This window comes from Diaporthe citri, assembly GCF_014595645.1.
Source record: "Diaporthe citri strain NFHF-8-4 chromosome Unknown scaffold_11, whole genome shotgun sequence".
NCBI lineage: Eukaryota > Fungi > Ascomycota > Sordariomycetes > Diaporthales > Diaporthaceae > Diaporthe > Diaporthe citri.
Window position 1 is genome coordinate 1,346,016 of NW_025064856.1, and position 26,682 is coordinate 1,372,697.

The window sequence follows — 26,682 nt, forward strand, 5'->3', positions numbered from 1 at the left end:
ATTGTGCGTGTGGCCTGGGGGCTTGATGGGCCTTATTCCTGCAACTTGACGTTCCTCTCTGTGGAACCGGCCGCATCAAGATAGCGCAAATTGGAGCACTGTTTTTCCCTCCCCTCCGATTCGTCCTGATTGTTGCGCCTTTGTTACTATGTCTTGATGTCATTTGAGTCCATGACAGTATGCTGGAAAAGCCTGAACGAACTCAGCTTGTAGCCCAGGCGATCATGACTGGCTGTCAATTGTTCATCGAGCTGGGCTGAAACTCTGCATACATTTTGATGTTCCACCACATTCAACCACGTCTCGACGTACAGGCCCCGGGATGTTGAGGCGCACTTTCCGGACGGCCACGCCCGAGCCGCTGTCCCCGTATGACGCAGATTAAATGCAACCCTTCGCTAACTCTTATAGTCCTGACGGAATATGTTGGAAGCGCTCCTGCCGCGGCTGGGGAGCCGGCTATGGCCCCGGGGGGCAACATCAGCGGACTTGCGGCGGTGAGCACGTGGCTTTCGCGCGCTGATGAAGTCTGTTCTGTGTGGGCCAAGCCTTCCCTGCTGTCTGGGAGCCGCTTGCATGCAGGCAATGATTGTGTCAGGGGCACAAAAGTGCCCCGGGGTGAGAGGCATTGGACAGGATAATTCCGCGGCCATGGGGTGAAGCTGCGCGCCAACTGCGCCAACTGGTCCCGGCCCCTGTGCTGCTGCTCATGCTGATGTGCGGCCGGGCCCGATGCGCCGCTGTGATGGAACGGGAGTTTTGGAAACCTGCTAAAGGGTACCTGCCTGGCTGCCTGCCCGGCATGCGCAAGACGGGCAGGCTATTTGTCTCATCGACTGGGTACGCCGCCCTGGACGAACCATCAACAGATGCAGGGCGGCGCGTGCTGCATGATCTTGCTTCCCCGGATTAGACCACCCACCGACAGGGCCCCCCCTAGATCCATGAGTGCCACGTTGGACAAGGAAATGAATGGGCGGATCGGGCAGGCCGTCAGGTCCTGGAAGACGGTCGCGGAGAAACGCAAGAGAGATCTGCGTCACCGGTAAACAGGGCTTATCTCGTTCTGTGTGTCTCGACGGCGCAGCAGCAGCTTCCCCCCAATTCGTCCTCGGTGAGCCAGCCACAGGTAGGTAGCATCTGCCGTGCATGTGGGCGCCACGAGATTGCGTGCGACAGGGCCCTCTGGACGAACCGCAGCACCTGCGGCCTACGCGGATGGCGGGCTCCAGAATCTTCGACGGACGAGCCGACCCCTCCCTGCCTTGCCTTCCAGTCGTTCCCTCTCCCTCTCCACACCCTCTCACTTTCTGTGCGACAATCCCCACTCGCCTGTTTGGTGGACTGGGCGAGATATAAGACAGACCCGGGTGTGCATGCGCAAATCGCTACAGCAACCCAAACCGGGGAAGCATGCCCCTGGTCTCCCGGTCCAGTCGTGCCTCGCTGGTGAGGTCGTTTGCAGGTCGACGACTCCCTGATTCGGCTCCCGCAGGTGCAGAATCTTGGTCGCACACCCCTCCTGCGAGCTGGACCATGCCCCCTACATCTGTCTCGCGGCTGCTGGTCCGCACAATGAGGCCAGCCCGCCTGGCTGTGTTGTCACATGTGCATACGCACCTTTCTCCCCGGGCCGATGGGGGAAGAAAAGGATGCTATTCCGTGTGCAACCACGAAGGTAATGCTGATGCGTGGACTTGAGGCTATAATTACATTTCCCTATAGATACTTGGCTACATGCTGCACGTCATTTCCTGGTGCTTGGGCAGTGGCGGCCACACCGGCTCACCGTGTCAAAATTGGAGAGCGGGTGTGGAAAGCCGTCGCGGATTGAGGTGCCATTCACACACAGGCACGTTGGTCGGGCGTCTGATGCTATGCACCCTGTTCCGGGTGGTTTATCATGTTGGTAGAGTATGGAGTATGCGCGGTTGAGGCTGGAAGATCGTCCCATTGGGAGCCAGTGTGGGTTATATAAATACTACGTGTAGCAATCATGAACTTTCTTGTCGATAACATTTTGTGTGCTAGGCGCAAGGCTCTCGGGTTCAATTTGATACTCCCCACCGTCCATCACTTGGTGGTCGTCAAATACATCAGTTCTTCCTCATCTTGTCGTCTCGCTGGACTGCTTTCTTCGACTTTCCGGGATGTCGGATCCCATGACCTGGTCAAGACGAGCACAAGATGGCTCTGTCGAGAGGCAAGTCTCGTCCTTGTTCCTTCTTCCCATCATCCAGCCTGCACCGAGTTTAAAATACGCCCCTGTTCCAACGCCCCACTCATATAATTACACCATATCGCGGAGGTTATAAGCTCGACTTTCATGGATAGCGAGGTTAATTACCCAATGACAGCCAACATGATCCTGACTGGAGCCATCGCAAGCAGCCCATCGCATCTGTCAGCCAGCAGGGAGAAGATTTGCCGCAGGTTCGAACGAATACATATCATCACGACAGCGTGGGGTTTACCGTCCAGAATCGGGACGAAGAGGATCGTATCTCGCGGCGTAACAGGATCACAGAGTGTCTGCTGTTGGTCGAGCAAAGAGTTCCCAGCGGGACGCAGGCGGATATTCATAAGCATAACAAAAGAACGGGAGCGTGACCTAAGCTCAGCCTATGTTGGATAATGGGGTTGTCGTGGTGTCTCTTAAGTTGACTCTCGCCTTGTGCGAGATACATTGATTGCTGATAGAGCTGTACTTCAGCTAGAGGATATTTATAGAGAAATAGACCAGCCTGTGTCGGCTGCATAGAATTGTGTCACTCTTTTGAATTTCCCTCCTCCGTCCAATCCCATCAAGATTGTTTCCGCTGCGGCCTGCCAAATGGTGACATACTTTTCTTTCTAATGCGCTTGCATCATGACAACCTGGAAGTATTGCTATAACGGTAATGCACGGCTGTATGATTTTGTTATTCAATTTTCTTTAGTGTAAAGAACATGCCTAAGTGCAACAAACCTTGCTACTGAGTACCTGACTAGATATTCATCTGTATTCGTATCGCATACTAAGTATGGCTTCCAAATGAGTTTTTCCCGGCCAGGCGGCAGTCCATTGGAAAGAATCCTCAGTAGTTACCTACGATAGCAGGCATCTAGGTACATATGAAGTGGTCTCAATATTAACGAATGCAAAATACAGTATCCCCGGCGGCTTTTCTGAGCATGGCAGAGAAAGAAAAAACGGTTGTCAATCTGACAGTGCGTTACTTTCTGTCCCACATCAAAAAGGTTGAGCGACATTACACGTGTGCGCCGGCTTGAAGATAAGATGCGGAGACGGTGGTGCCGGCGATCTCGGAGTGAGCGTCGGAACGGACCTCCACAAGATGCGGGCAGTCAACTGGTCCCTTACACTCCCAACTCCTTCCCAACTCATCGAACTGTGGGAACACATTCGATACTACAGCTTTTCTAGATAACCGGAATTGTTCTCATGAAAATCTTGTCATGGCTCTCCGAAGAACTGTTGTCCTTGCAGTCGCAGCCGTCAGCGTCTTCACCACGAGATTCATTGGCTACGCTGCTGCGAGCCCCCGTGTAGAGGAGCAACAGCCCATTTTAAACTCTGAGCCGCAGGATGGAGAGGACGACTCTTACTGGACGAACTCACCGCTGTATAAGCGTGCGGAAACGCTGATGAGGGAGAGTCCCCTTATCGACACGCACATTGATCTCCCTCAGATCATCCGGTCCCTTGGTGAGAACATTCACAGGTCCCTTCACGACACTAAGCGGATCAACTCACAGATGGCTAACTCCAAATCAATGCCAGACCGTTATCCACTCTCCATCCTCCTCGACCTTGCGACTTATACGCCGGGCCACATCGACATTCCCCGCCTGCGAAAGGGCCACCTCGGCGCAGCCTTCTGGACCGTCTGGGCGCCATGCCCGGACTTCCTGGGCATCGATGTCGGCGCCGATTACAACTATCCCAACGACGGCCTCCGCGACGCCCTGGAGGTCCTCGACCTTATCAACCAGATGATAGCCTCGCACCCAGACCACTTCCAGCACGCCCGCTCATCGCAGGACATCCGCTCCGCCTTCGAGTCAGGCAAGGTCGCCAGCCTGCTCGGCATGGAGGGCACCCACTTCCTCGGGAACTCCCTGTCGACAGTCAGGCTGTTCGCGCAGCTGGACGTCCGCTACGTCAGCCTCACGCACATGTGCCACAGCGCGTTCGCCAGCTCCTCCGGGTTCGGCAAGCCCATGGGCCGGTCGGGACACGAGGGAAACGGGCTCTCGGACCTGGGGAGGGAGCTCATCGCCGAGCTGAACCGCCTGGGCCTGCTGGTCGACCTGTCGCACTCGAGCGACGAGACCGCGAGGCAGGCCATCGGGCTGTCCAAGGCGCCCGTGGTCTGGACGCACTCCGTCTCACGGGCCCTGCACGACCACCCGCGGAATGTGCCTGATGACGTGCTGAGCCTGATTGGCTCCGGGCAGGGCAAGAACCCCGGGGTCGTGCAGTGTGTGTTCTTCCCTGCGTTCGTGGGCCCCACGGTCGAGGCTGCCAATGTCTCGAGGCTCGCGGATCATATTGAGCATGTTGCTGGTATTGTGGGCAGGAAGCACGTCGGGATAGGCTCCGACTTTGACGGCATGTTTGCTTCCGTCAAGGGGCTCGAGGATGCCAGCAAGTATCCGAACTTGGTAAGTGGAGTACTTTGGACCAGCAGCATGACATTTTTCGAGGAAAGATATCCCTGACCAGGAACAATATAGGTCACTGAAATGCTGATCCGCGACTGGTCGGACGAAGAGATCAAGGATCTGATGGGGCGGAATCTCATGCGAGTCATGGACGAGGTGGACGCCGTCTCCGAGAGCCTCCGGTCTGAAACAGCCTCAGCGGCGATCTGGGAGAAACGAAGAGATCTGCCAGCCCAGTGGGGCGGCGATGGTAACATGTTCTACCCATACGAGGTGCAGGACATTCAGGCCAAAATACCCCAACACGACGAGTTGTAAATCACACGGCTGGCAAATGATCGTAGGATTGGTAGAAAGGTAACAACAATTCTCCTGTGAAGGAAAAAGTATGTCGTGTTTGGTAGGACATCAATTTTTCAACCCCTTCAGTGCTTCCTTCTACTTGATTCACCACTTGTAACTCCTTCTCCAGGTTGCTGGCTTCTACTTGTGTCCTTCAATTGGAAATATAACTGTGACCGTCGTGAGAGATTATGGAAGGGAGTTACTCATGTAGCTGTAATGACTTGGTACTCTTTTCAGTCAATATGGCTTCGAGGTTGAACATGATACCAGACAGACTCGGAGTTCCACGCACAAGGTCAGGACATTTATTTTATTTACCTCGGCGTCTCCAAGATACATCGGGACAAACTTGACAAGTCTCTCGACGTATTCAGGCACCGCGAAGCAGGCAGATGTCTCTTTTACATACTCTAATTAGATTTCTCTATACATATACGTTGAGCTCGTCAGAAAATTGAAACAGAACAGCTGGTTCGGAACGAAGACTGCCCTCTCGCCAAAAGCACGAGTCTCACATATTATCTAATATTCGCAGTAATCATCTCGATGATGAGCTTTGCTGAGTCACGCCATTAATCTTGTTCTTGAACCCACTCCATGGACCAGTGTTCACACATGCAACGTTTTGATTGCCATCTGAATTCCTTTGACTTACGCACTTGCAACAAAGTCTTCGGGAGTTTGCTAACAATCCGGTGATGTTGAATAATTCCTAAATTGCTTGAACGCATTAAGCAATGCCGTACCCTGGTGATGATTCGAGGTTGGATGGGTGGGTATGGCAACGACGTCACCCGTACAGCCCCAGCTTGATACGAGCTGCTGCTAGTCAAGTAGGATTTCAAAAGACATCATACATGTAACTCCACGGACCCGACACTTCGATCGCTTGGAGGCACAGGTGTCGAGTAGTCCACGCAGCAGCAGGTTTTCCTTGCGCATCGTCGGCTTGGCAGCGACTCTCAAACGACGTGGCTTGCTGCGCCATCCACGGCAGCGATCGCGCATAGCATAAACGCGCTTAACACAGGTTAGCTGGTGCTGCTACCTCGCTCGTTGCGAGTTATTCTTGGCAACAGACACTTTGTCTCGCCTTGATTGCGGTGAGGTCAAGCTGCTCACCGCACTTTGCAAGCGAAAGTGTATGTTGCCAAGCCAAAACCCACCGCGGGGAAGATGCCCAGTAAACACGTGTCTTGTTTCAACGTTAAGGAGGCCTCAAGCATTCGCTTTCGGTGGTCACAGCTTTCAAGCTTCGAGCCGAATACTTAAATGTTCCGATCTCTCCAGATCACCCGCTCGATGCACGACATAACAGGACAATTCCGACTACGTTCTGGAAACTAGGAACACACTCAGTCCGTCACAAATTCTAAAAGTTAGGACTAATCACTGAACACTATGGGAGGCCAACGCCCGCACGTCGAGATAGCAGCTGTCATTCCTGACGGACAAGGAAAGATTGTCATCGGGAAGAGAAAGGGCAAGACTGGCACAGGTACGTCCACAATCCATAGCGATGCCCTTAGCATCGTACAAAGGCTTTGAGGTCGAGCCACGTTGAGAAGCGCAGTCCTAACGTGCCATCCATCAATAGGGCTCTATGAGTTGCCAGGTGGCAACTTGGAATTTGGAGAGGACATCTTTGCCAGCATCAAGAGAGAGGTTCTTGAAGAGACGGGCCTCAAGATCGTCCCCAAGAAGATTATCGCCTACACCAACGACATCCAAAAGGAAGAGCAGAAGCACGAAGTGACACTTTACGTCCTCTCGGAACGGGAGGATTCGTCTCAGCAGCCTGAGGTATGTACAAGCAGCCAGCTCAACATCCCAACGTGATGACTGCAATGCTGATAATTCAATTCGTGGCAGACGAAGGAGGCCCATAAGATTGAGGGCTGGGAGTGGAAGGCTTGGAAAGATATCGCCGCTTTGGGTGAAGCCGAGCTGTATCTGCCTACTTTGAATCTTGTTCGTAGCGAGCCAGCCCTGGACTCTAAGTTTTGAGTAGTTGTCTATCTGGGAAATCAATTTCACAGCGCTGCCTTATCTACTTCGGTTACTCAATAATTTGCAAGTGCCAGAGCGTCTACCAAAATGTGACACCGGACTCCGTATCGCCCCTTTCCCGTCCTCGAGCTATCCACGGACGGCTCCATTGTGTTGCGTGGCTGAGATATCATGAACTAGTACCCAAGCGGCGCCACAGATCACAACATTCTCAGGTTCAGGGTGTCTCAGTCCAGCATTGAAACTGCCACATCATATGCCGGCTTGCCACACAATCAACCGATTTGAATAATTGTCCTGTAGTCATGATATGACTGCGAATCCATCCAAAATCAAACGTGCTCTCGCGACGTCGACGATGTAGTGGGGCGATGCAATTCAGAGGAAGCTAGGCATTTGCCGCGTGGAGTCAAAAAACCTGTGAGGAGGTTACCAAGCTGAAAGTGAGCACGAATGTCCTTATAATAAAGACCCACAAGTTCTGCATATGGTTTGAAAATCGGTGCTGCAATTATATATACACAGGCTAGCGCCCAAGTAGGTGGTATGCCGGAATCCTTCGGGGTAGAAGCGATCCTCCGTAAGCCAGGGATGTCTCCCAATCCCGCACCTCACTGGTCCATGACGCCGGAGTAGCTTACGCAGACAGAGCACGGTGGGTCACACCGCATAATCAAGATCGGCATGACGAATTCCACCCTCCCCGGGCGGACGAAAACGATAGTTATACCAAACACGGTTAGCGGGCCCACTATTTCCTCCTTGGCATTTAAAGTCGCTCCAGAAAACGCATCTTGCTTATTTTGAGGAACATAAAGAGTACCGGGTTGGGCCTTAAGTAGTGCTCAGCGGTGCCTACCGGCATTATCCATCCTCGCCCCAACCGGCCCTTTCTTAATTTAATTGTCAGCCTGAGAATTAAATTAATTAAGGCTTTGTTTAGGAGTGATGAAGTTGCTCTAAGATTGTTGTTTTTTTAAAGTGGATACGCTAACCGTCTATGGCACAACTATCGTTTTCGTCCGCCCGGGGAGGGTGGAATTCGTCATGCCGAATCAAGATAATACAGACAGTCAAGTGACAAAGCGAGGGGAGCACACAATCAGACAAGGGAGTCAATAGTGCTTACCGCCCTAGGCTATTCTAAGCCAGTCCCATCCAGGTAAAATAGCTGAGACCGGGAGACACTTCCAAATGGACGGGTCGCACCCGTCCCAAAATACAACCTCACCATGCTCGAGTCGTCCCAGCAATACAGCCGCCCACGAATGCGAGAGGCCCAAGGGGGCCAGGGTTAGCCGCCCTGTCGGTCGATCGTGAGGGAGGCTCCGTCCTTGTGGCGGCGCCCACGTTCTGGCGCCCACGTGTTTCGCTCCCGATCTGACGGTACATGGCCCCCAACGAACCGATCCTTCGATCTTTTTACCAATTCATTCACGCACACACACCTGCGTCCCACACTTTCATGAGATCCTCGTCCCGACCTGCCCTGTGATGTCGGCAGGGCGCGTACTATGGAATCGTCCAGGGACTCCGCGACCCAGCTTTCGCAGAGCACCTTCCTGGTAACACGAACCCCCTCATCCCCCCTCTGCGCCATCATGGTGAGTAGACGAGAGCATACTGACACGGAGGCGGGAGATGTAGGGCATCACCTGGCTGCTCTTCTCATTATGCGCCGTCGCCCTCGCCGCGCGCATCTACATCCGGTGGACCTGCTTTCGGCACCTCCTCGCCGAGGACTGGCTCATGCTGGCCACGCTGTGCCTGGTCACCGGCATCCAGAGTGTCGCGCAGCGCTTCTCCTACGAGATCTACCGCCTGATGGCCTGGGTCAACGACCCTAGGACGGTCCCCACCAAGGACCTGCTCGGGTTCCTCAACGACACCGAGTCGATGCTGAAGGCTGCCGGGTCCTCCATTATCCTCTTCATCTTTGGGTTCTACTGCATCAAGGTCAACTTCCTGCTGTTCTTCTACCGCCTGGGGAACCGGGTCGGGCGTGTTTTCTGGGTTGTGTGGTGGGTTGTCTTCGCTGTTGTGCTGGCTTGCGGTATTGCGAGCATTACAATGGGTGTGCCCACTTTCCGATGTCTATTTGGTAACATAACGTATACCCTGACAACGTGCCAAACACATGGATATGAGAACACGTTCTTCACGTACTTCAGGGTATCTGTGGCACTGGACATCTTCACAGATGCACTGAGTGAGTCTCCTCTCCCCAGCCAATTCCGTCCACCTTTGGAAGTTTTGTGGATAAGATGGACCCTGACTGTCGGCTCCAGTCATTGGGTTCCCAGTATGGATTCTCTGGGGCGTGCGCATAAGCCTGCGCAAGAAGCTTGCACTGGGTGCCATCTTCTCCCTTGTTGGCTTTACCATTGTTGCGACGGTGCTCCGGGGCGCGTTACTGAGTGAGGTTTTCACCGCGACAACGGCGGGGAAGACATTTAACATACCTTGGGTGTGGTTCTGGTTTCACATTGAATTTTGTACTGGTGAGTTATACTCTATTATCCTTAAAATTGGGACGCTACGTTCATATGCATGCGTCGTACGATCCCCAGACTTCACACACATGCTGACCCACCTCCGATCCACAGCCTTCATCGTCGCATGCCTCGTCTCCTTCCGCTCACTCTTCGTCCACCGCGAACAGAGCTCCGGCGCCGCCCGGCGCGCGGCGGCAGTGCAGCGGCGGCCCAGCAACTACAACCCCTACCCGAGCGGCAGCAGCAGGACGCCGCAGGGGAGCGGCAACGGCAGCAGGGGGGACCTGGGGCGGCTCCGCGGGCGCATAAAGCTGTTCCAGGACAGCGTGCTGGACACGTGCCGCACGCTCGAGGGCGTCCTCGACGACGGCACCACGCTGGTGGAGATGTCGCAGCGCTCGCAGCTGGGGCCCGTGGCGGAGGACGAGGCTGGGGTGGTGGGGGCACAGGCCCGGCGTCCTTCTCCGGATGAGTATGAGGTCCAAGAAGGGGGACAAGGGGAGGTCGCGGCCGTCGGAGCACCCGCTCACGGTGTTGTTGCGGCTGAGGATGTGCCGCGGAGATGGGGGACGGTGTCGACCGCGCGGCTGTCGCTTGATTCACTTTATCAACAAGAAACTCGATCCGTATCACCGCAGACGGCGGAGTCGCGGCAAGAGGAGCGAAGGAGTATTGTGGTCTCGGAGCCCTCCCCTTTGGCGCTCAACCCGGTGTATCCGCCCTGGAGGCGCGGCTCGCTCGACGAAGCGGAACCAGGCGATGCTGAAAAGGGCGGCGGCATCCGTCGAGACTATTGATCGCGCCAGAGAGGAGGCCACCATGTACTCATGGTGTGATTTATTTGATTAATATGACGCTGCTGTACAAAGACATATAAGCATATGCTCCCTGCACATAGAGCACATAGCGTTGGCAATTGAACATCATGACACTTATGCATTGGTGACGTGGTCTTGACCTCGTTGGTGTGCTGGGTCGAGCTTTGCAACGCAAACTCGTTTCCATGCTGAGACTGATACGTTTCCCGGGTCAAAGCGATGTCAAGTTCAACTGAATGGGGGCTTGCAACAATGCATAATTCAATGTATACCTCAGGCTATACTCATGTCACAGCGTCGAATTGATCGGGACAGGAATTCGGACTTCGAGAGGAACAGGGCCTGCTGGAGCCTTATCCATAAGATAATTACAAGAGCTGTATCGTGAGGTTCTCTGTACCCTGAATTGCACGAAACTATTCGGATACGGTGGGCAAGATGGCCGCAAACGAGAAATCCACGACATCCACGACACGGCCACCTGGGAAAATTGAAAACTGCACTACGGAATGTCTGTGAAATACAGCGCCTGGCTTCTAGCGCTCAAGAGAATCCGGAACTTTCTTGCACTGGGACAACTGCAGGGTCGGGGGCCGTCCGTGTCAAGGTGCTGCAGACAGGAAAGGTACAACTTGCGGAGTGTCTTGCACTCCTGCCAAACGTCCAGGCGTGCCAGTTGGGGGATCGGTGTCGGCGGTCCGATGTAAGTTGCTTCGACTGAGGAATTAGCATCCTCAGCCCGCTGTCCCAGGCCGACGTGCCCATCCTGCGGTGCGTGGACCTCAACTACGCCAATCACATCCGCGAGGCGGGCAGGAAGCCGCCGCCGTTCCCCTTCATCTTCTTCAAGCCCAGCACGTGCGTGCACGACCACGGCGCCGACGTGGTCGTCCCCCAGATCGCCCAGGACGACCAGGCCGACTACGAGGGGGAGCTCTGTTTCGTCATAGGCCGGGACGCCAAGGACGTGTCCCGGGAGGACGCGCTGTCGTATGTCGCGGCCTACACCTGCGGCAACGACGTCTCCTCCCGGAGGCTGCAGCGGGACCCTGCGTTTGCGGGCGTGATACCGCAGTGGGGGTTCTCGAAGGGGTTTGACACTTGTGCGCCGCTGGGCCCGTGTCTCGTGAGGTCCGACTTTATCGGGGATCCTGCGAGGCTTGACCTTGCTACGGTTGTGAACGGGCAGGTGAGACAGAAGGAGTCTGTCGGGGTTCTTCTCTTCGACTGTGCTTATTTGATCTCGTACTTGTCAAGCGGGACTACTTTGCAGAAGGGGTCTGTCATAATGACGGGGACTCCCGGAGGTAAGTAAAATTAGACCCAATAATGAGCGGCAATGAGATTCTGACCAAGTCTTTTTACAGGTGTTGGAATGGGGATGAGTCCTCCGCAGTGGCTGAAGCCGGGGGACAAGATCGAGGTAAATATCTCCAAGATCGGGACCCTTCACAACGGGGTACAATATGCATAATTTCTGGGAGTTACCAGTATGGCTGCTAGTTATTCAGCAGTAGCTTAGATATCTTTACAAATCTCGAAAGCATTGTATTATTGCCCGCTTCATTTCGTGACGCGTGATGGTGGTCACAGAACGAATTGTGCCAGAGTTACAATTTAGAAGGAATAGTTTGAATCCTACGTTTGAAAGTGAACCTTATTGGTAAAGCTGCTTTCGCCGATATCTGAGGTATTTCCCGCTCTCAATGCTTCTTCTTGTTAGTTATTTGGTTGCTCCATGGTTATTTTGACTTCTTCGAACTTTGGCTGCAAAGGGCGGGCTAGAGTTGAGCGTTGTGTCGGCCGGGGAGTTAGGGAAACTGGATGCCGCGGGTGTAGAACGGAACAGCACAGCTAAGAGTTCAGTAGATTCCGCCTCTGGAATTAGAATCCCGGTCATGTTATTGATCACCACGGCACGATTTGATAAGACCCTGTCCTGCTCGGGATTCCGAAGTAGTGCTCTTTACACCAGGTCTCTCGGCTTAGTTTCTCAACTTGCGAGTCTTTCACAACCACTGGAGGATGCCGATATCAACAGATCCCGCGACACCGACATCCATGTCTAGTCACGCGGACGGACCTGTGATCAACGCAAAGCCCGGTGCAAATAATGGTCATGGACAGAGCAGCGGACATCACTCGAATGGCACACAGGAGACACCTAGGTTTACGACCACATCATATCCGTCAAACTGCTTGCGTTTCCTGGGAAATACCCAAACTGAATCAACTGGAAAATATGCTGTGCCCAGAGAAGCAAGGGTGAAATTGAACATCCTGGTTGTCGGCGCTGGTCTCGGAGGCCTGGCCACGGCCATCGCGCTTCGACGCACCGGCCACCATGTCACCGTGTTCGAGCAGGCCCCCGAGAAGCAGCTCATGGAGGTCAGTATAGACCCACTTCGTCCCCATTCTGCCCCTGAACATACATAATAACGATTAGTACGTAACGTCAGGTCGGCGCCGGGATCCAAGTCCCCCCGAACTCGGGCAAGCCGCTGGCGAGATGGGGCGTCATGCAGCGGCTGGCCAAGCGCGCCGTCGAGCCCTCCAAGATCAACGTCCGCAGGTGGCAGAGCGGCGCCGTCATCGGCGTCACGGACCTGACGGCCGAGTTCAGCTCGCACTACGAGGCCCCGTACTACGCGGTGCACAGGGCCCACCTGCACACGGCGCTGTACGAGCAGGCCGTGGCCCTGGGGGTCAGGACGCGGCTCAACAGCAAGGTCGCAAGATACGATGCTGATACTGCCACGATCAATTTGTCGGATGGGAGTGTCTTCCAGGGAGATCTTGTTGTTGCGGCTGATGGTTGGCTACCCAATCCCAGAGATGTTGCCATCTGTCAATCTGGCTGACCTACAGAATCAGGCGTGAAATCGACAGCGCGAAGCATTGTGGCTCCCAACGGCCGGGGCGCTCCCAAGTTCACGGGCTATGCTGTCTACCGTGCAACAGTCGACGTGGAGAAGGTGAGGGAGATCCCTGAGACCTCGTGGGCGCTAGAACAGCCCAACCTGAATCTTTGGTTCGTTATCCCCCTCCCGTCCTTGGTAAGTGAAAGATATATTCAAACATGCTGACCCGTCGCAGGATCGGAGAAGACCGTCACGTCATGACATACTGCATAGCAGGTGGCCAGGCGTTCAACATGGTCCTGTCACACCCAGACCGAAACGCCTCGGCTGCTCTGCCGGCAGAAAAGGAGATGCTGGAAACGATGAAGAAGGAGTTCGAAGGCTGGCATCCAAAGTGAGTTGACCTCAACAATCTTTCTTCTTCTTGATAGAATCACACACCCGCTGATGAACCCCCAACAGCCTCACGACCATCATCAACCTCATCGACAAAGCAATGAAGACCCCACTAATGAGCGGCTAAGCCCTCGACAGCTGGGTATCCCCCTCCTCCAAGATCCTCATCCTCGGCGACGCCGCGCACGCCATGCTGCCCTACATGTCTGAGGGCGCAGCGATGGCCGTCGAGGACGGCGCCGCGCTCGCGGTGGCGCTGGGCCGCGTCAACGTCCCCAAAGCAGATCGGGTTCGCGCTGCGCGTGTTCGAGAGGGAGCGCGTGCGGCGCACGGGCATGATGCAGGAGGCGAGCACGGTCAACTCGATGATCTGGCACTTTGGCGACGGCCCGCTGCAGGAGGCGCGGGATCAGGCCATGAGGCCTGAGGTCGAGGGGAGGCAGTTTCTGAGTAGCCCGAACCAGTGGAGCGACCCGGTCACGCAGGAGTGGGCTTATGGGTATGATGCGGAGCGGGATATGGAGGAGGCTTGGGAGGAGGCTGTAGATGAGTTGATTGTTCGGGGTGGAAAATAAATATGTTGGCTTTGGTGTCTGGCAGGAAGGTGGTTGGAGTTTGTTCTGAGTTCCCAATGTTGGTAGAATGCTATGAATTTGACCGCTATCTGCCCACCGGTGCTCTAGAATTAAGCCAGTCTAGCAGAGTTAATCCGAATCCTGGAACCCTTCCATGAAGCCGGCATTGAGAGACGACAGAAACTCCTCCGTTTCCCATCCCAGTGCAGTGAGGTCAAGATTCACCGCATCGATGGGTCCGGGGACATATGGGTGTTGCCCATTCTGACTGCCCCGAGGTGCGCCCATGTGCATGTGCTCGCTGGTGGCTGGTCTCGCTGGGGCGGCATCATGAGGCCCGGTTTGGTCTGCAGTGGCTTGATGAGTTAGACTGAGACGTGCTGAACGCAATGACCCCTCTGGTGCAACGTACCTAGCAAGTTCAAACACTGCTGCAGTGTTGCGACGAATTTGGCGCATTTGTCAACCATCCTGTTCCCCTTGTCTATCAGTGGCAGACAAGCCAGGGCATCTGCCAGCGCGTCTCGTAGGGCCTGGTCTGATATGCCACCAGCCTCGCAAGGTGCAGCGGGAATAGGGCTGTTGGAATGGTTACACAAGGCCATTGTGACCACTGTAAGTGCGGCATTTAAAGCTAGAATTGTGTTAGAGGACGAGTAATTAAGATGCTTCCATTTTGTGGATGTAGGGAGGTCCTCACTATAGTAGAGCGTGAACCACCACCCACCCAGCAGTCCACACCTGGGCTGGGGGGAATGAGTGATGACATTTACAATGGAGATCAATTCCGAAGCCGTCTGGAGACAGACGTTCTTGCTCCTCTCCCCGATTTGTACGGGCATCGACTCGTGGGCATCATAGCCTCGGCCCCTTTCAATGCTAGCAAGATAGAGGTCAAAGATGCGTCGATGGGCCAGAAGGCGGACGTTGTGATGCCGGAGCGTGAGGATGACCCGGAAACGTCTTGCCAAGCAGAAGTCATTGTCGTTGCGTATTTCGGCGGGGTTGGCCAGGGAGAACAAAGGCGGGAGAGAGGCTTGCCATTCCAAGAGCTGGTGCTCGATCTCGAGGACCTGGGAGGCAGTGGATATAGTTAACACTGTTGTCTGGATGTGCTATGTTGCAGTCGTAAAGTCTGTCGATAATGGTCCACATGATTTTGTACAGCGTGCTATAGAAGAGTGCGATCAGTAAATGTGTGTATGGCAACAATGCCATTCAATACCCACATTGTTGACACGAAGAAGTGTATGCTCATAGCATCGTCCACAGAGACCTCAGCAGTGGGCAGGACGTCTGTTCCACTGTAAGGCTGCGGCAACGGTGTGCGGATATACGAGTCTGGGATCGCAGGCGGGCGGCCAAAGGTCATGCTCAGGGTGCGATCCAGCATGGCGCAGGCAAACCACGTTCGTGTCCGCGTCTCCCGCTCGAGTGGCGTATACGCCTTCAGCGAGGTCGTGGAGTGCAAGCCCAACTGGAAGCCGGCCTTGACGGCGATACCATGCATGTTCCAGGTCATGACCGAGCGGTGGGTCCCTTGCAGGTACTGGCTCATCAGCAGCATTGCTTGCACTGTCTCGAGGCTGGAGCCGCTCAGCATCTGGTCGAGACATAGAGCCTTGGCCCGTGTGAAGAAGACCTCTGCTTTTGCACCCCTTCCCATTGCTGTTGAGCTCCAGCTCCCAGAAGTGAAGATTGACATGGCGAGGATGGAGTTCAGCAGGCCCAACCACGACCGCCGGGACCTTCTGAAGCCGATACTCTTGGTGTGGCGGCACGTTTCCATGAAGGTGTGAGGGTGGACAAACGGGAACAAAGCACCTGTGTCCCTCAAGAAGCGGACAACGAGAGCATCCATCTCGTCATCAGGAGGCAGGCTCAGGCAGTCATTTCTGGGCCCAGAGCTGCCAGCCCAGCTACCTGCCTCCTCAGCCGCCGGCCTTGCGGCTTCTTTGTGCGGTGTCTGCGGACGGGATACATCCAGTGATGGTCTATCTGATGATCCCACTCTGTGGGAGCGCTGTGCCAAACTCTGGGAAAGCAGTGTGGAGAGAGCCCGTCGGATATTGCGCGTGAATGCAATATTGGAGGATGGCCCTGCAATCAGTCAGAAAAGACATGCCCTCGTCAAGGTGAACGATGGGGAAGGCCAGGCCTCAATACCATAGTATCCAGAGTCATCCTCCTTGGTGAATTCGATGGACCCAATGCCATCAGTTGCATCCGGACTCACGACAGACTCCCCAGAGTCTGGTTCGTGGAAAGTAGCTGGAGCCTGGTGGCTCTGAAAGCTCGGTCGTCTATCCACCGTGACAGAATCTGGGACGCTGCCGCCCTCGCTTTGCTGGCTCTTCAAGGAACGCACATCACTCTCAAGCTGGGATAACCGGGATTCAACGAGCTGCAGAAATCTCGGCCAGGTCAGCTGGGTTCGGTTGTAGGACAGACAACAAAATACACACGGGAACAAAATCACGCTCTGGGAACAGGCGTGGTCGTCGCTATCGGCGGCGCAAGGCAAACACATTCGACTTTGAGGGCCTGGCAGCTCGAGCATTTCGGCCGAGAGGTCAGTCGATACTCTTCCGGCGATCCATAGAGCGATCCCGGACTGGCTCGCCGTCTCGCTCTCCGCCCCCCTGGGTTTGGTCCCCCACTCTGGACTCGGTCTCGGTCTTACTTGCCCTAGACTTCCTGCTTCTGCAAGCACCGCACGCGGCCGGAATCCTGCGACGCTTCTGCGGGCGCGGCCGCGGCTCCGCCGGAGAACCGCCCTGGGACCCACAAGAGTCCTCGTCCGCCGCGCCCGCGGTGCTTTCGTTGTCCGGGAGCGAGACCCGGATAGAGCCTGCCATGATCTGATGTTTTGTTCCGCGCATCTGTTTGACCGCCACCAGACTCCATCTGTTCGGGGCTGTCACGGAGGTTAGATGGGAAGTGGAAAACACGCTGTCGAAATCCCTTCGGATCATTGGGGATTCACAGGAGCGGGCCATGGTTGATTTTATGATTACTGTGTTTCCTCCATGGTCAATGTAAGGAGACAAATCCTCGCTGGCACCGCTGAGACTATCTAACTGAAAATTCCAACTGTATTATACCGTTTTAATCATACAAGATGGCGACAACAACAGCAACAGAAACCCAAACCCAAGATGCAACCGCAGCCCTCCTGGACCGAGCGGCCCAGGCCCACACAAAACCCCTCTGGCTCCAGATGGCCCGCCTCAACCCGCCACCAGCCGGACCCCCGCTGCGCGCCGCACGCCTGGCGGTACGCCCAGATCCGGCCCGGCCTGCTCGAGGCGGGCGACCTGGCCCCGGGGTCCCGGGCGGAGCGCCGCGTGCTGATGCTCGCCAACCCGTCGCGCGACCCGCCCTTCACGGCCGACACGCTGTACGAGGGGCTGCAGCTCGTCATGGCGGGCGACACGGCGCGCGCGCGCACCGGCACACGGCGTTTGCTATGCGGTTCATCGTCGAGGGGGAGGGCGGGTTCACGGCCGTGCATGGCAGGCGCATCACGATGCGGCGGGGGGACGTTATCGTCACGCCGAGGTGGAACTGGCATGACCACGGCAAGGACGGGTCCGGGCCTATGGTCTGGCTTGATGGGCTTGACCTGCCTTGCTTCCAGCACCTTCCGGTGCATTTCGTGGGGCACTTTGCCGCGCCGAGATACCCGGCCGAGGACGTCGACTCGGCCTCTTCGCCGCTGGTGTTCCCTTGGTCGGGGATGAAGACGAGGCTTGATGGTGCCCCGGGGGACTGGGCTGAGCTGCGGTACTTGAAGGGCGATGGCTCGGAAGGTGAGTTGGTCTGATGGTCCCCTGGGTGACCTTTGTGAACAGACAGACTGCACAGACATGCTTACATTGTGCAACGTGATAGTGAGCAAGACCCTGGGAGGGGCTGCAGCCCGTATCAACGCAGGCAGGGCGAGCCCAATTGTGCAGGAGACGGCATCCTCTGTCTACCACGTGGTAGAAGGTTCGGGATACACCACGATCGGTGGCAGGGTATTCAACTGGGAGAAGGGAGACACCTTCTGCATCCCCTCTTGGTACCCGTACCAGCATTTTGCGAGTGGCAGCAGTGACGGGGCGCCAGCTTGACTGTACCGGTTTGATGACAAGCCCATGCTCAACTCCCTTGGGTTTTATAGGACAGCTGACATGGATGTTGAGTCGCTCGTGTCAACCTGAACTTGAACTTGAGCTTGAGCTGAAAGCAATTTGAGATGTTTGTAGGTAATGCTCGAAGCACATTGTTTGTTTTGAAATGTGCGTGTGCTGCGCTTTGTTGGTGCTCTACCCGGTGCACAATCTATGATGTATATTGTATCAGACGCAGATGCGGAGCCATCACTGATACGACCCCGGCGTGTTTCCTAGGTCCTGTGTGCACTGAATCTTAGGTAGTCTTCCTCGAGTGTTGTACTGCCCATCCTGTGGTTCTGGGCTGCCGTCTTTGGGCTCTTAGTCCCCATAAGCTCGTTGTTCGTCAGAAAGCTGGACATTCCATCAAGGAGATACCATCTCCGTTCCAAACAGATCCCCGTCCTAACCATCATCATCCCTTGGACACAGCCATTCCGTCCAGCGATGCCTTCGACCATGTCGCACCAGCCAGGCAGACCAACATGAGCGCGCAGGCGGTCACATCCTTCTGCAAGCGGTACCTCCCGCCCCACGAGGTGACGATAACGGCGGTGATATACTGCGTCAGGACGAACAGGGACCACTTCACCACCTCGTTGACAACACCAGAGTCGAAGTCCCGGAAGGGCGAGTAGTGGAGCAGGTAGTAGAACGGGACGGCGCCGTAGAAAGCGAAGAGAAGGACCATGAAAGGGGTCGAGTATAACCTGGAGAATATGTCCTCGTTGAAGATGGGATGCCGTGGATTCTTGGCCCGATTTGATGTCGTCGTTGGTGACGTAGCTGCGGATGCTGCTGGAGCTGGTGTTGGTGGTGTCATTGTCCTGTTTGCGGATGCAGTGCTCCTTGACGGAACGGGGGACCGCCGCGCGCTGGTGGCGGCCGAGAAAGTGTCTACCGCCAGCGCCATGGGCGCAGGGATCAAAGGAAAGACCGTGTCACCTTGGGACGCCATAGTTCTTCAGAGTGCAGGTCATGGAAATGTTTGCAAGCGGGAGGTGGTTAGAAGAAGTATCAATGGGAATGAGTTGAAGCTGCAGAAGCTGAGAAGGAGGGCAGCTGGTCCAGTAAGCTGACAAGAAAGCCAGGCAGGCGTGAGTGGTGATGATGACGAGAGCTAGAGGTAAAAGAAGGTTAGGTAGGAAGAATGTGGTGATGAAGGTGGCGGGCATCCTCCCGCCCCAGGATTAGAAAAAGCTGGGGTACAGATTCGTTTTATCCAGGGTCCAAACCCAAAGGCCTGGGTCTGACCGTCTGGTCCGGATGGGGGAGGAAGGGGGGAGGGGCGACTTTTTTTTGGCCCGTGTCTGTCCTGTGTCACCGTACTCGGCTGGGCGTATTCCTGCGTATTCAAGTCAAGTTCCGTCAGAGTGTTCAGCCAAGCCTTTGTAGGAGCACGTTGTGAGGCGCAGTTTCCTGCAGGGGTAGGAGGGCAGACACAGGGCACATGGTGGACAGAGGGAAAGCAAGAGCCCCCTCGTCCCAGATGTGTCCGTGTCACACCCGTCAACTGGGATCTCTCCGATAGGGCGAGTGCGAGTCTGATGTCTGTGCACATTGTCTGGGTTCTGGGGGGGGGAAGTCCAGAAACCAGAAACTATTGCAGAAACTCCGTTGGGCCCTGCGAAACACATGTGCAGACAATGGGAGGGGCAGCCTGTCAGTCAATTTGCCTGGCTGTCTTGCCCGCTTTGTGGCCGAGCGCACGGTTGTTGCCGTGTGGCATTTCTGTCTCCTGCCATGACCGTCGGATGAGATCATAGAAGTTGTCCCAAGTCTTTTGTGTTAGTCTGTTGAGTGTGTTTGTCTTGGTGTGCACGTACGTGCGTTTGCGTGACGACCGCGTGTCTGCACATGCGTTATTAACCGTAATACCATCTGTCCGTCAGCTACTGCCGGGTCCTGATTCGACGACCCTTCTCGTTTCTTTTCCCGACCTATTGCACGGGTCATGTCCACGGCCCTTCTCTGCTTGGAAGCGGCGCTGGTGTCTCGAGGTAGCCGCAAGCGGACTCGGTGCCTTCAGAACAGCCGGTGATCCCCCTTGGCGCCAAGGAAATTCAGCTGAGTCGAGAACCAGTCTCGCGCCAGTCTGACGGGCTGCCGGGCTGACGGGCTTCCAATCTCGACCGCCCTGAGACCCTTACTGCTTTCGTGATAGCGGGAAATTCACTCGAAACATGCAGACGATAACAATGTCGTGCTGGTGATAAGAGGGCGTCCCGGCCCGCGGCCGTGGGTCAGGGACCTCGGCACGGAGTGGGAGGGTGGGCTCAGGGGTGGACCCTGACTTTGGCTGTGCATTCCTCTGGCTGCGGGTCCTCATAGGGCATACCCACCTGTCAGTCTGCCCCCCTCCCACCCGTTCCTCAAGGATGGCATGTGATGGAGTGAAGTACAAGACGAATGTTTGCTTTCACTAGACCAAACGATACGGGTGCCCAGGCGGGTACATGCTTACATGCTTTAGGTTGGGCGAAAGCAAGGTTGACTGGACAAGGCCTGGACCGCTTGATTAAGGTTAGGCTGGTCGAGTCTGAGACTGGTGTCATCAAGTAGACAAAGTCATATGGAGTGTACAGTATATGTAAATGCCTTGCGTTGTAATGTGGAGTGCAGTCCCGCAGATAATGTCCACTCGGACTCAGCACTTGATATCTAGTCTATTTGCAGATAGACAATCAGCCAGTGGGCTTAGACCTTGACACTGCCTACGAAACGATCGCCTCCAATGCCCCAGCCCTGATTCCACCCGTGGCCTTTCGTCCGCTCTTCACGGATGCGCCAGAATATGGACCCCTTTGGTCATTCTGTCAGCCATGTACTCAAACTGTTATGGACCGTGCATTACCGCAAAATACTCACATCGTATATCCCTCTGACGTCCTCCTTGTGGCATTTGCCGTCCCTGTGTATCAAGAGCCAGGCTGTGCCGAACTCGAACAGAACGGCGCCCCACTATAAGGAAGTCACAGGCCCGTCAGTCATCACTCTTACCGTATGGTGTCGAGCTCGGTTGGATGGTCATGCTTACCCCAAAAGGATCCATGACGTTGCGGTTTCCGTGCATCAGCTCGAACAACTCCGTCAAGGTGAGGGTGCCGTCGCCGCTCTTGTCATATTTTGCAAACATGCCCTCAAACTGCTGCGGCCGGAAACGCCCCTCGCTGTCGTACGTCTCGCTGTCTGGCCCATGCTACATGCGGAGCCGGAAGCGCATCGGCTCATGACCAATAATACAATTCTGCCTGATGTCGCCGCAGCGAAACCAGCAAGAAGGGGCGACTCTGTGGGGGCACGCTAGCCAACCTTTGCCTTGTGGATCGAGCCGACGTACACCCGGAACAGCGGGTCCGGCAGCCACGAATGCCCGAGTCGCGTCAGATACGAGAAGCCCGAGTGGATAGTGAGCAGCGCCAGGAGCGAGAAGGCGATGTTGAAGCCCAGCTCGCGGAGCCCAGTGTACGTGTCCCACGGGTAGATCTGGCCGTCGGCGTCGCGGTCCCAGAACAGGACGTGTTGCTGCAGGACCGTGTAGTCCTTGAACCGCCTCGTGTATTCCTGGTCCCCTTCTGGTGAGGTGGTTGACACTGCCGCGTTGGCGCGCGGCGTGCCAATCCTCTCGATCAGACTGTCGGCTTTGATGGATGGGATTCGGGCCTGTGTGGGTATGGAGTTGGCGACTGAGATGTCGAACGGCAGTGTCAGGCCGCCGTTGACCTTGGTGGGAGGTTTATTCGACATCGTGATCGGATCTGGCTTTGTTGAATATCTTGTTTCGAGGGACTCTTGCTCAGAGATCGAGACTCCAGAGTCAGACAGGTCGCTCGACGGAAGAGTGGACGGGCTCGTTGTGGCCTGGGTGGCTCGATGAGGTGGTCGTTGACAAAGAAGTATCCATTATGGGCTAAGCTGTAAATAGGAAGGGCGATGGTCCTTGGCTTTGGCCGTCAAATCGTCCTTCGAGCGAATTGGCAGCATGTGAAAAGATTACCATCGAGAGAACGCGGCCCGTGGCTTGAGGCAGTCAGGCAGTCTGCTGTAATCCGACGCGGCGCTGTGCCCTGTCGTGCCCTGTCATGATTTGGAACCGTCACACTAACGTCACTACCACATGAGCCGCATGCGACATATCCACCGCATCAAACCTTAAACCTAGATCCATCGCTTTTTGACACGCTGGCATTGATTGGCCATCAGCATTCCCTCCCTGTGGACCATCTTGGGTGCTGCTCTGACTGCCACGTCTTCGCCAAAAACCGCTCGCTGTCAGTTATTGCCTTGGCGATGGCCGACCCCAGGGCCTGGGGTCGGAGATACTCGAGCGCGTCTGGACGGCTTGGGGGCCGAGGTCCATGATTACCCGGGCTCAGGGGTCGGTCCCTGATTTTTCGTGGATGCAATGGTGACAGTGATGAGCGAACCAACGCCTGCGATGTCCTCGATTGGACAGCCATCAGGCACAGAACTTTGCTTGTTGGCACCTCCGACGCTCCAAAGGAGCCCGACATTTCGATGCTCATCTCGTCAAGTTAGCCGTTGAAGACAAAGCCCATCAGCTCCTGAGCGCCAGCCTGAGCCACAGTTATTGATGACGGCAGCGCTCTCTGGGATCTCCACTCTTGACATGCGTGCAATCGTGGACGGTGTCAACACGTCTGGATTCACCATGGCGGGATGCTCGTCACGATGGCCTTTCTGATATTGCGTTTGTTATCTTCGTCAACAACGGGCCACGACAGCCTGGAGCGTTGCTCGTTGCCTCGAAAATGCCATGTCAGGGCCACCGACCGGATTTCGCCCTGGACAAGGAACAGGAGCATTCTCGTTGTCAAGGCACAAGGTATTCTACAATGCTCATCGCAGCTTTATATGATCGCCACTGATCATATGTCAACTGAGCTCTGTCCGCATCGATCCGGGGAACGCGCCGTAGCCACCGCTACCTGATATGGATCTCGGCTGGCCGGAGATGGGGTTTGGACTGACCATGGAGCACAGCCGTGGTCGACGCTCCATGTTACAGACGGATTGAAGCGAGTATCACTCGACGTCAAGATCATCGGTCGCATTGGCAGTCTGAGCCACTGCGGGTGCTCGACCAGAAGCGTGGCATGCTTCGATCAGTGGGCAGGCCATGGTGCCCAAAATGGCAGGGAGACCTATCTTGAGCAGCCCAAGAACTAGGTGAGAAGGTCTGTCACCTGTCTGTCGGTCATGGCCTCGCTGAGGCAACCACGCCAGCCTGCTGACGTTCACGATAACTATCAATGCTCGTCTGAAGAAGGAACCCTAAATCTAGCACAAGCTTGGTTGAGCTGGCGCCTCCAGGTCCACCCAGCGCATGACAGGCTTCTCTTCGCCATTATTTCGCAAGCGTTGATGACAACTCGCGAGAGTCTGCACGAGATGTGTTTCACTGCGGTTGAGTGCCCACTGATAAATACGACAAAGCCGATTCGCTGGTCTTGAACAGCCGCATACGCCTGAGGCATATGAAAGTGGTCTAGACCACGAAAAGTATTCGAGATGCCCTCCACGAGATTCTGATTCCTCACCGATTAGGCTACTATTACACGCACTAAACCCGTCTTGGGGTGGCAACTGTCAGCGACCACAGCATCAACCTAATAAGCACTTGCCAATAACGAGCATCGACTTTCTCCTAGCTGAGACCCGACCGGGGTCCTGGTTCGCGGCTTCTGCCTTTCTCCTGTTGAGCGAGTCGTTACCTCGCTGCGGAGATGCGCATGCAACCATCCGATTGTAACGCTGATATAGTGTCGTAGCATCAATGAGCACCACGATTTGACATGGAGAACAGCTAGACTAAGCTTAATTGATCGAGTAATGGGTGGCAATATGGATGTGGTGGTCAGAAAACAAAGACACATGGGGCTGTGGATACGACCTTATGCTCGAGCTCGGGTACTTTACTTGGCCACAATTGTTCAGTGAAGAGCAACTCTTTCGGACGAGAGAAACCACCTGCCACGGGGATCACATCGTCGAAAAGATGCGCCCACTACTTGCGCGCCTCATCACACCCGCCCTCGTGGCCCACACATCCCTCGCCGCGTTCTACTACCCGACGCCCCAGGCCGCGTTCCTCGAGCACATCCTCGTCGACAACTGGGGCGCCCACGCCTCCAACTTCTCGTCGGCCATCACGCCGTGCAGCAACTACGTGACCGAGGTCGGGGAGCCGGCGGCCAACAGCGGGCGCACGACGGCGGCGCAGTGGATGCGCGTCGCCTTCCACGACTTTGTCACCGCGGACGTCGGGGCCGGGACGGGAGGCGTCGACGCGAGCATCGGGTTCGAGACGGAGAGGGGGGAGAACTCGGGCAGTGCGTTTAATGACAGCTTCACGTTCTGGGCGCCGTTTGTGAACGATGCTGTGTCTAGTAAGCTGGTGTCCTGTCCGGGTGGGAGAGGAGTAGTTTTGGGGCGTCTGCGATACTGATTCTCGGGACCAGTGGCCGATCTGGTAGGATTAGGAACCGTCATGTCTATGAGGTTGTGTGGTGGGCAGCGAGTCCCCTACCGGCCGGGGAGAATCGATGCGCTGCAGGCGGACCCGACTGTTGGTGTGCCGGCGCCCGAGACCGACCTTGAAGAGACGCTGGTCTTTTTCGAGAGAGCTGGGTTCAACCAGGTCGACTCCATCGGGCTGACCGCGTGTGGCCATACCATGGGGTCCGTTCATCATGTAAGTTCCCAGGTCAGGCCTGCATGAGCACTTGGAGGTGGTTGCCGTCTTCCAAACAACCCTCACATCATCACCGATAATGCATCCCACCGGCTGTCTTAACTCACACTTTTGTAGGGCGGGTTCCCTGATGTGGTCCCGGAGTCTGCAGTCACCCCGAACAACACAAATAGCGGGTCAAACTTCGACACCAGCCGTGCGGAATTCGACACAAACGTCGTTCACGAGTACATCGACTGGACAGGCAACAGGGGCGGGCCGCTCGTCACAACCGACAACATCACGACCCGCTCAGACCTCCGGCTGTACGAGAGCGACGGGAATGCCACCATGCAGGAGCTGTATGACATGGGCGATGGCTTCCTCAGCACCTGCGTCGACCTCATGGGCCGGATGATCAACACCGTGCCGGCGGGTGTTGACCTGGGAGCGCCCATCTCTCCCATGGAAGTAAAGCCGATCAACGTGACGTTTGACCTTGACGTGCAAGGCAGCGTGGAGCTGTCTGGGAAGATCCGCGTACGTCGTCAAGCTTGCGAAGTTGTCCCTTTGGGGTAGTCGTGCTAACGCGGCTGGCTCAGGCCCTCGACACCGCGTTGCCTATCAAGGCCTCGCTGGTCGCAAGTGACGGCAGCTCCGAGCCCGTCATTCTGAAGCCTGAGAACGAGGAGGGGAGCTCTGTGTACGGACAGACCAGGTACTATTCCTTCTCCGTCCCGGTGCATCAGGACACCTCATATACAACTCTCGAGATCAGCCGCGATGGGGCCGCCCCGGCGCCTTTCCCGCTGCAGAACGACGTCTTCGTGGTGCCGAGCATGACGGCCGTGGAAGGGAACAAGGTAGGCTTCGCCGTGGCCGTCAGGGCGACGGACTACTCCCCTGTGGACATCAACGTTTCCGCCCCCGCGAGGCAGCAAGGGACACTGGCGCCGAAGGTCACGAGTCACGACGCCGGCGCGAGACCGGGCGCGGTTGTCCCGGGGTACCGGCTCTGGGAGGGCTCGGTCGACCTGGGTGACGCGTCGGTCACGGGCGCGGTGTCCGTGAGCGTCGCGGCCGAGGTCGAGGGCGGCGTGGTGCGCGATGTTCTGTACCTGAGCGCCGGGGTCGCGGGGTGGTGAGGACTGGCACATGGGGAGCGGCTGCATGGGATGATACGGGAGGGAGGCGCGCGAGAGGAGGGAGGTGCTCCTGATTTGCTTCTGGCCCATGACCTGGGGTGGGCAAACTCCACGGCCCCTCCCGACCCAACCTTGTGTCTCTTTTTTTGGTTTAACTTTTTTCATTTTAATTTTTTTTTTTTTTTTTTTTTGGCAGCGGACCTGGCCGTGCCGAGAACCCGTCAAGCCTAACAGCTCGTGTGGGGGTGAGAGGCGGGGATGCTTCCGATTGTCCAGGTACCAAAGCGGATGAGTGGCGATAGTGGCTTGACTTGATAGTCTACCCCCCTTTGCGGATCAGATTGTCGCAGGGGCCTGTGCCCGGCCGATCTGGGGATGCTCTCGCTGTCTGCGTGCATGGGTGAGATAGCAAGCAGGAGGGGAGGATGGCAGCAGCATAGGCATAGGCATCGATGAGACGCTGAGGATTCGCAGCGCTGCTCGGGGGCCATGAATGAGACTTGCAGTTCCGCCCA

General features: G+C 55.9%; 11 protein-coding genes across 11 annotated transcripts; 7 read left to right on the forward strand and 4 right to left on the reverse strand.

Moving 5' to 3' along the window:
- Positions 1 to 3,459: 3,459 nt before the first annotated feature.
- Positions 3,460 to 4,986, forward strand: INS49_004186 (uncharacterized protein; the record flags this gene model as incomplete). Its single annotated transcript, XM_043164976.1, has 3 exons — positions 3,460 to 3,709; positions 3,785 to 4,668; positions 4,741 to 4,986. The coding sequence occupies 3 exons, from the start codon at positions 3,460 to 3,462 to the stop codon at positions 4,984 to 4,986; spliced, it is 1,380 nt and encodes a 459-aa protein (XP_043018626.1).
- A 1,428-nt stretch (positions 4,987 to 6,414) lies between these two features.
- INS49_004187 (uncharacterized protein) lies at positions 6,415 to 7,020 on the forward strand (the record flags this gene model as incomplete). The annotated part of the gene is made up of 3 exons (XM_043164977.1): positions 6,415 to 6,511; positions 6,611 to 6,816; positions 6,886 to 7,020. 3 exons carry the CDS (start codon positions 6,415 to 6,417, stop codon positions 7,018 to 7,020), a joined length of 438 nt encoding a protein of 145 aa, XP_043018627.1.
- A 1,604-nt stretch (positions 7,021 to 8,624) lies between these two features.
- On the forward strand, positions 8,625 to 10,315 carry INS49_004188 (uncharacterized protein; the record flags this gene model as incomplete). The annotated part of the gene is made up of 4 exons (XM_043164978.1): positions 8,625 to 8,627; positions 8,671 to 9,232; positions 9,312 to 9,524; positions 9,630 to 10,315. 4 exons carry the CDS (start codon positions 8,625 to 8,627, stop codon positions 10,313 to 10,315), a joined length of 1,464 nt encoding a protein of 487 aa, XP_043018628.1.
- A 459-nt stretch (positions 10,316 to 10,774) lies between these two features.
- INS49_004189 (uncharacterized protein) lies at positions 10,775 to 11,810 on the forward strand (the record flags this gene model as incomplete). Its single annotated transcript, XM_043164979.1, has 4 exons — positions 10,775 to 10,847; positions 10,921 to 10,961; positions 11,088 to 11,643; positions 11,704 to 11,810. 4 exons carry the CDS (start codon positions 10,775 to 10,777, stop codon positions 11,808 to 11,810), a joined length of 777 nt encoding a protein of 258 aa, XP_043018629.1.
- Positions 11,811 to 12,397: 587 nt separating this feature from the next.
- INS49_004190 (uncharacterized protein) lies at positions 12,398 to 14,168 on the forward strand (the record flags this gene model as incomplete). Its single annotated transcript, XM_043164980.1, has 6 exons — positions 12,398 to 12,724; positions 12,835 to 13,150; positions 13,211 to 13,367; positions 13,433 to 13,591; positions 13,732 to 13,882; positions 13,938 to 14,168. 6 exons carry the CDS (start codon positions 12,398 to 12,400, stop codon positions 14,166 to 14,168), a joined length of 1,341 nt encoding a protein of 446 aa, XP_043018630.1.
- Positions 14,169 to 14,297: 129 nt separating this feature from the next.
- INS49_004191 (uncharacterized protein) lies at positions 14,298 to 14,773 on the reverse strand (the record flags this gene model as incomplete). The annotated part of the gene is made up of 2 exons (XM_043164981.1): positions 14,298 to 14,515; positions 14,581 to 14,773. The coding sequence occupies 2 exons, from the start codon at positions 14,771 to 14,773 to the stop codon at positions 14,298 to 14,300; spliced, it is 411 nt and encodes a 136-aa protein (XP_043018631.1).
- A 91-nt stretch (positions 14,774 to 14,864) lies between these two features.
- INS49_004192 (uncharacterized protein) lies at positions 14,865 to 17,026 on the reverse strand (the record flags this gene model as incomplete). Its single annotated transcript, XM_043164982.1, has 6 exons — positions 14,865 to 14,867; positions 14,942 to 15,241; positions 15,267 to 15,339; positions 15,398 to 16,268; positions 16,335 to 16,582; positions 16,887 to 17,026. 6 exons carry the CDS (start codon positions 17,024 to 17,026, stop codon positions 14,865 to 14,867), a joined length of 1,635 nt encoding a protein of 544 aa, XP_043018632.1.
- Positions 17,027 to 17,326: 300 nt separating this feature from the next.
- Positions 17,327 to 18,286, forward strand: INS49_004193 (uncharacterized protein; the record flags this gene model as incomplete). The annotated part of the gene is made up of 3 exons (XM_043164983.1): positions 17,327 to 17,649; positions 17,688 to 17,980; positions 18,063 to 18,286. 3 exons carry the CDS (start codon positions 17,327 to 17,329, stop codon positions 18,284 to 18,286), a joined length of 840 nt encoding a protein of 279 aa, XP_043018633.1.
- Positions 18,287 to 18,743: 457 nt separating this feature from the next.
- Positions 18,744 to 19,286, reverse strand: INS49_004194 (uncharacterized protein; the record flags this gene model as incomplete). The annotated part of the gene is made up of 1 exon (XM_043164984.1): positions 18,744 to 19,286. One exon carries the CDS (start codon positions 19,284 to 19,286, stop codon positions 18,744 to 18,746), a length of 543 nt encoding a protein of 180 aa, XP_043018634.1.
- Positions 19,287 to 21,025: 1,739 nt separating this feature from the next.
- INS49_004195 (uncharacterized protein) lies at positions 21,026 to 22,075 on the reverse strand (the record flags this gene model as incomplete). The annotated part of the gene is made up of 4 exons (XM_043164985.1): positions 21,026 to 21,130; positions 21,197 to 21,289; positions 21,366 to 21,527; positions 21,641 to 22,075. The coding sequence occupies 4 exons, from the start codon at positions 22,073 to 22,075 to the stop codon at positions 21,026 to 21,028; spliced, it is 795 nt and encodes a 264-aa protein (XP_043018635.1).
- A 2,272-nt stretch (positions 22,076 to 24,347) lies between these two features.
- On the forward strand, positions 24,348 to 26,167 carry INS49_004196 (uncharacterized protein; the record flags this gene model as incomplete). The annotated part of the gene is made up of 4 exons (XM_043164986.1): positions 24,348 to 24,738; positions 24,811 to 25,043; positions 25,161 to 25,562; positions 25,625 to 26,167. The coding sequence occupies 4 exons, from the start codon at positions 24,348 to 24,350 to the stop codon at positions 26,165 to 26,167; spliced, it is 1,569 nt and encodes a 522-aa protein (XP_043018636.1).
- Between the last annotated feature and the right edge of the window lie 515 nt (positions 26,168 to 26,682).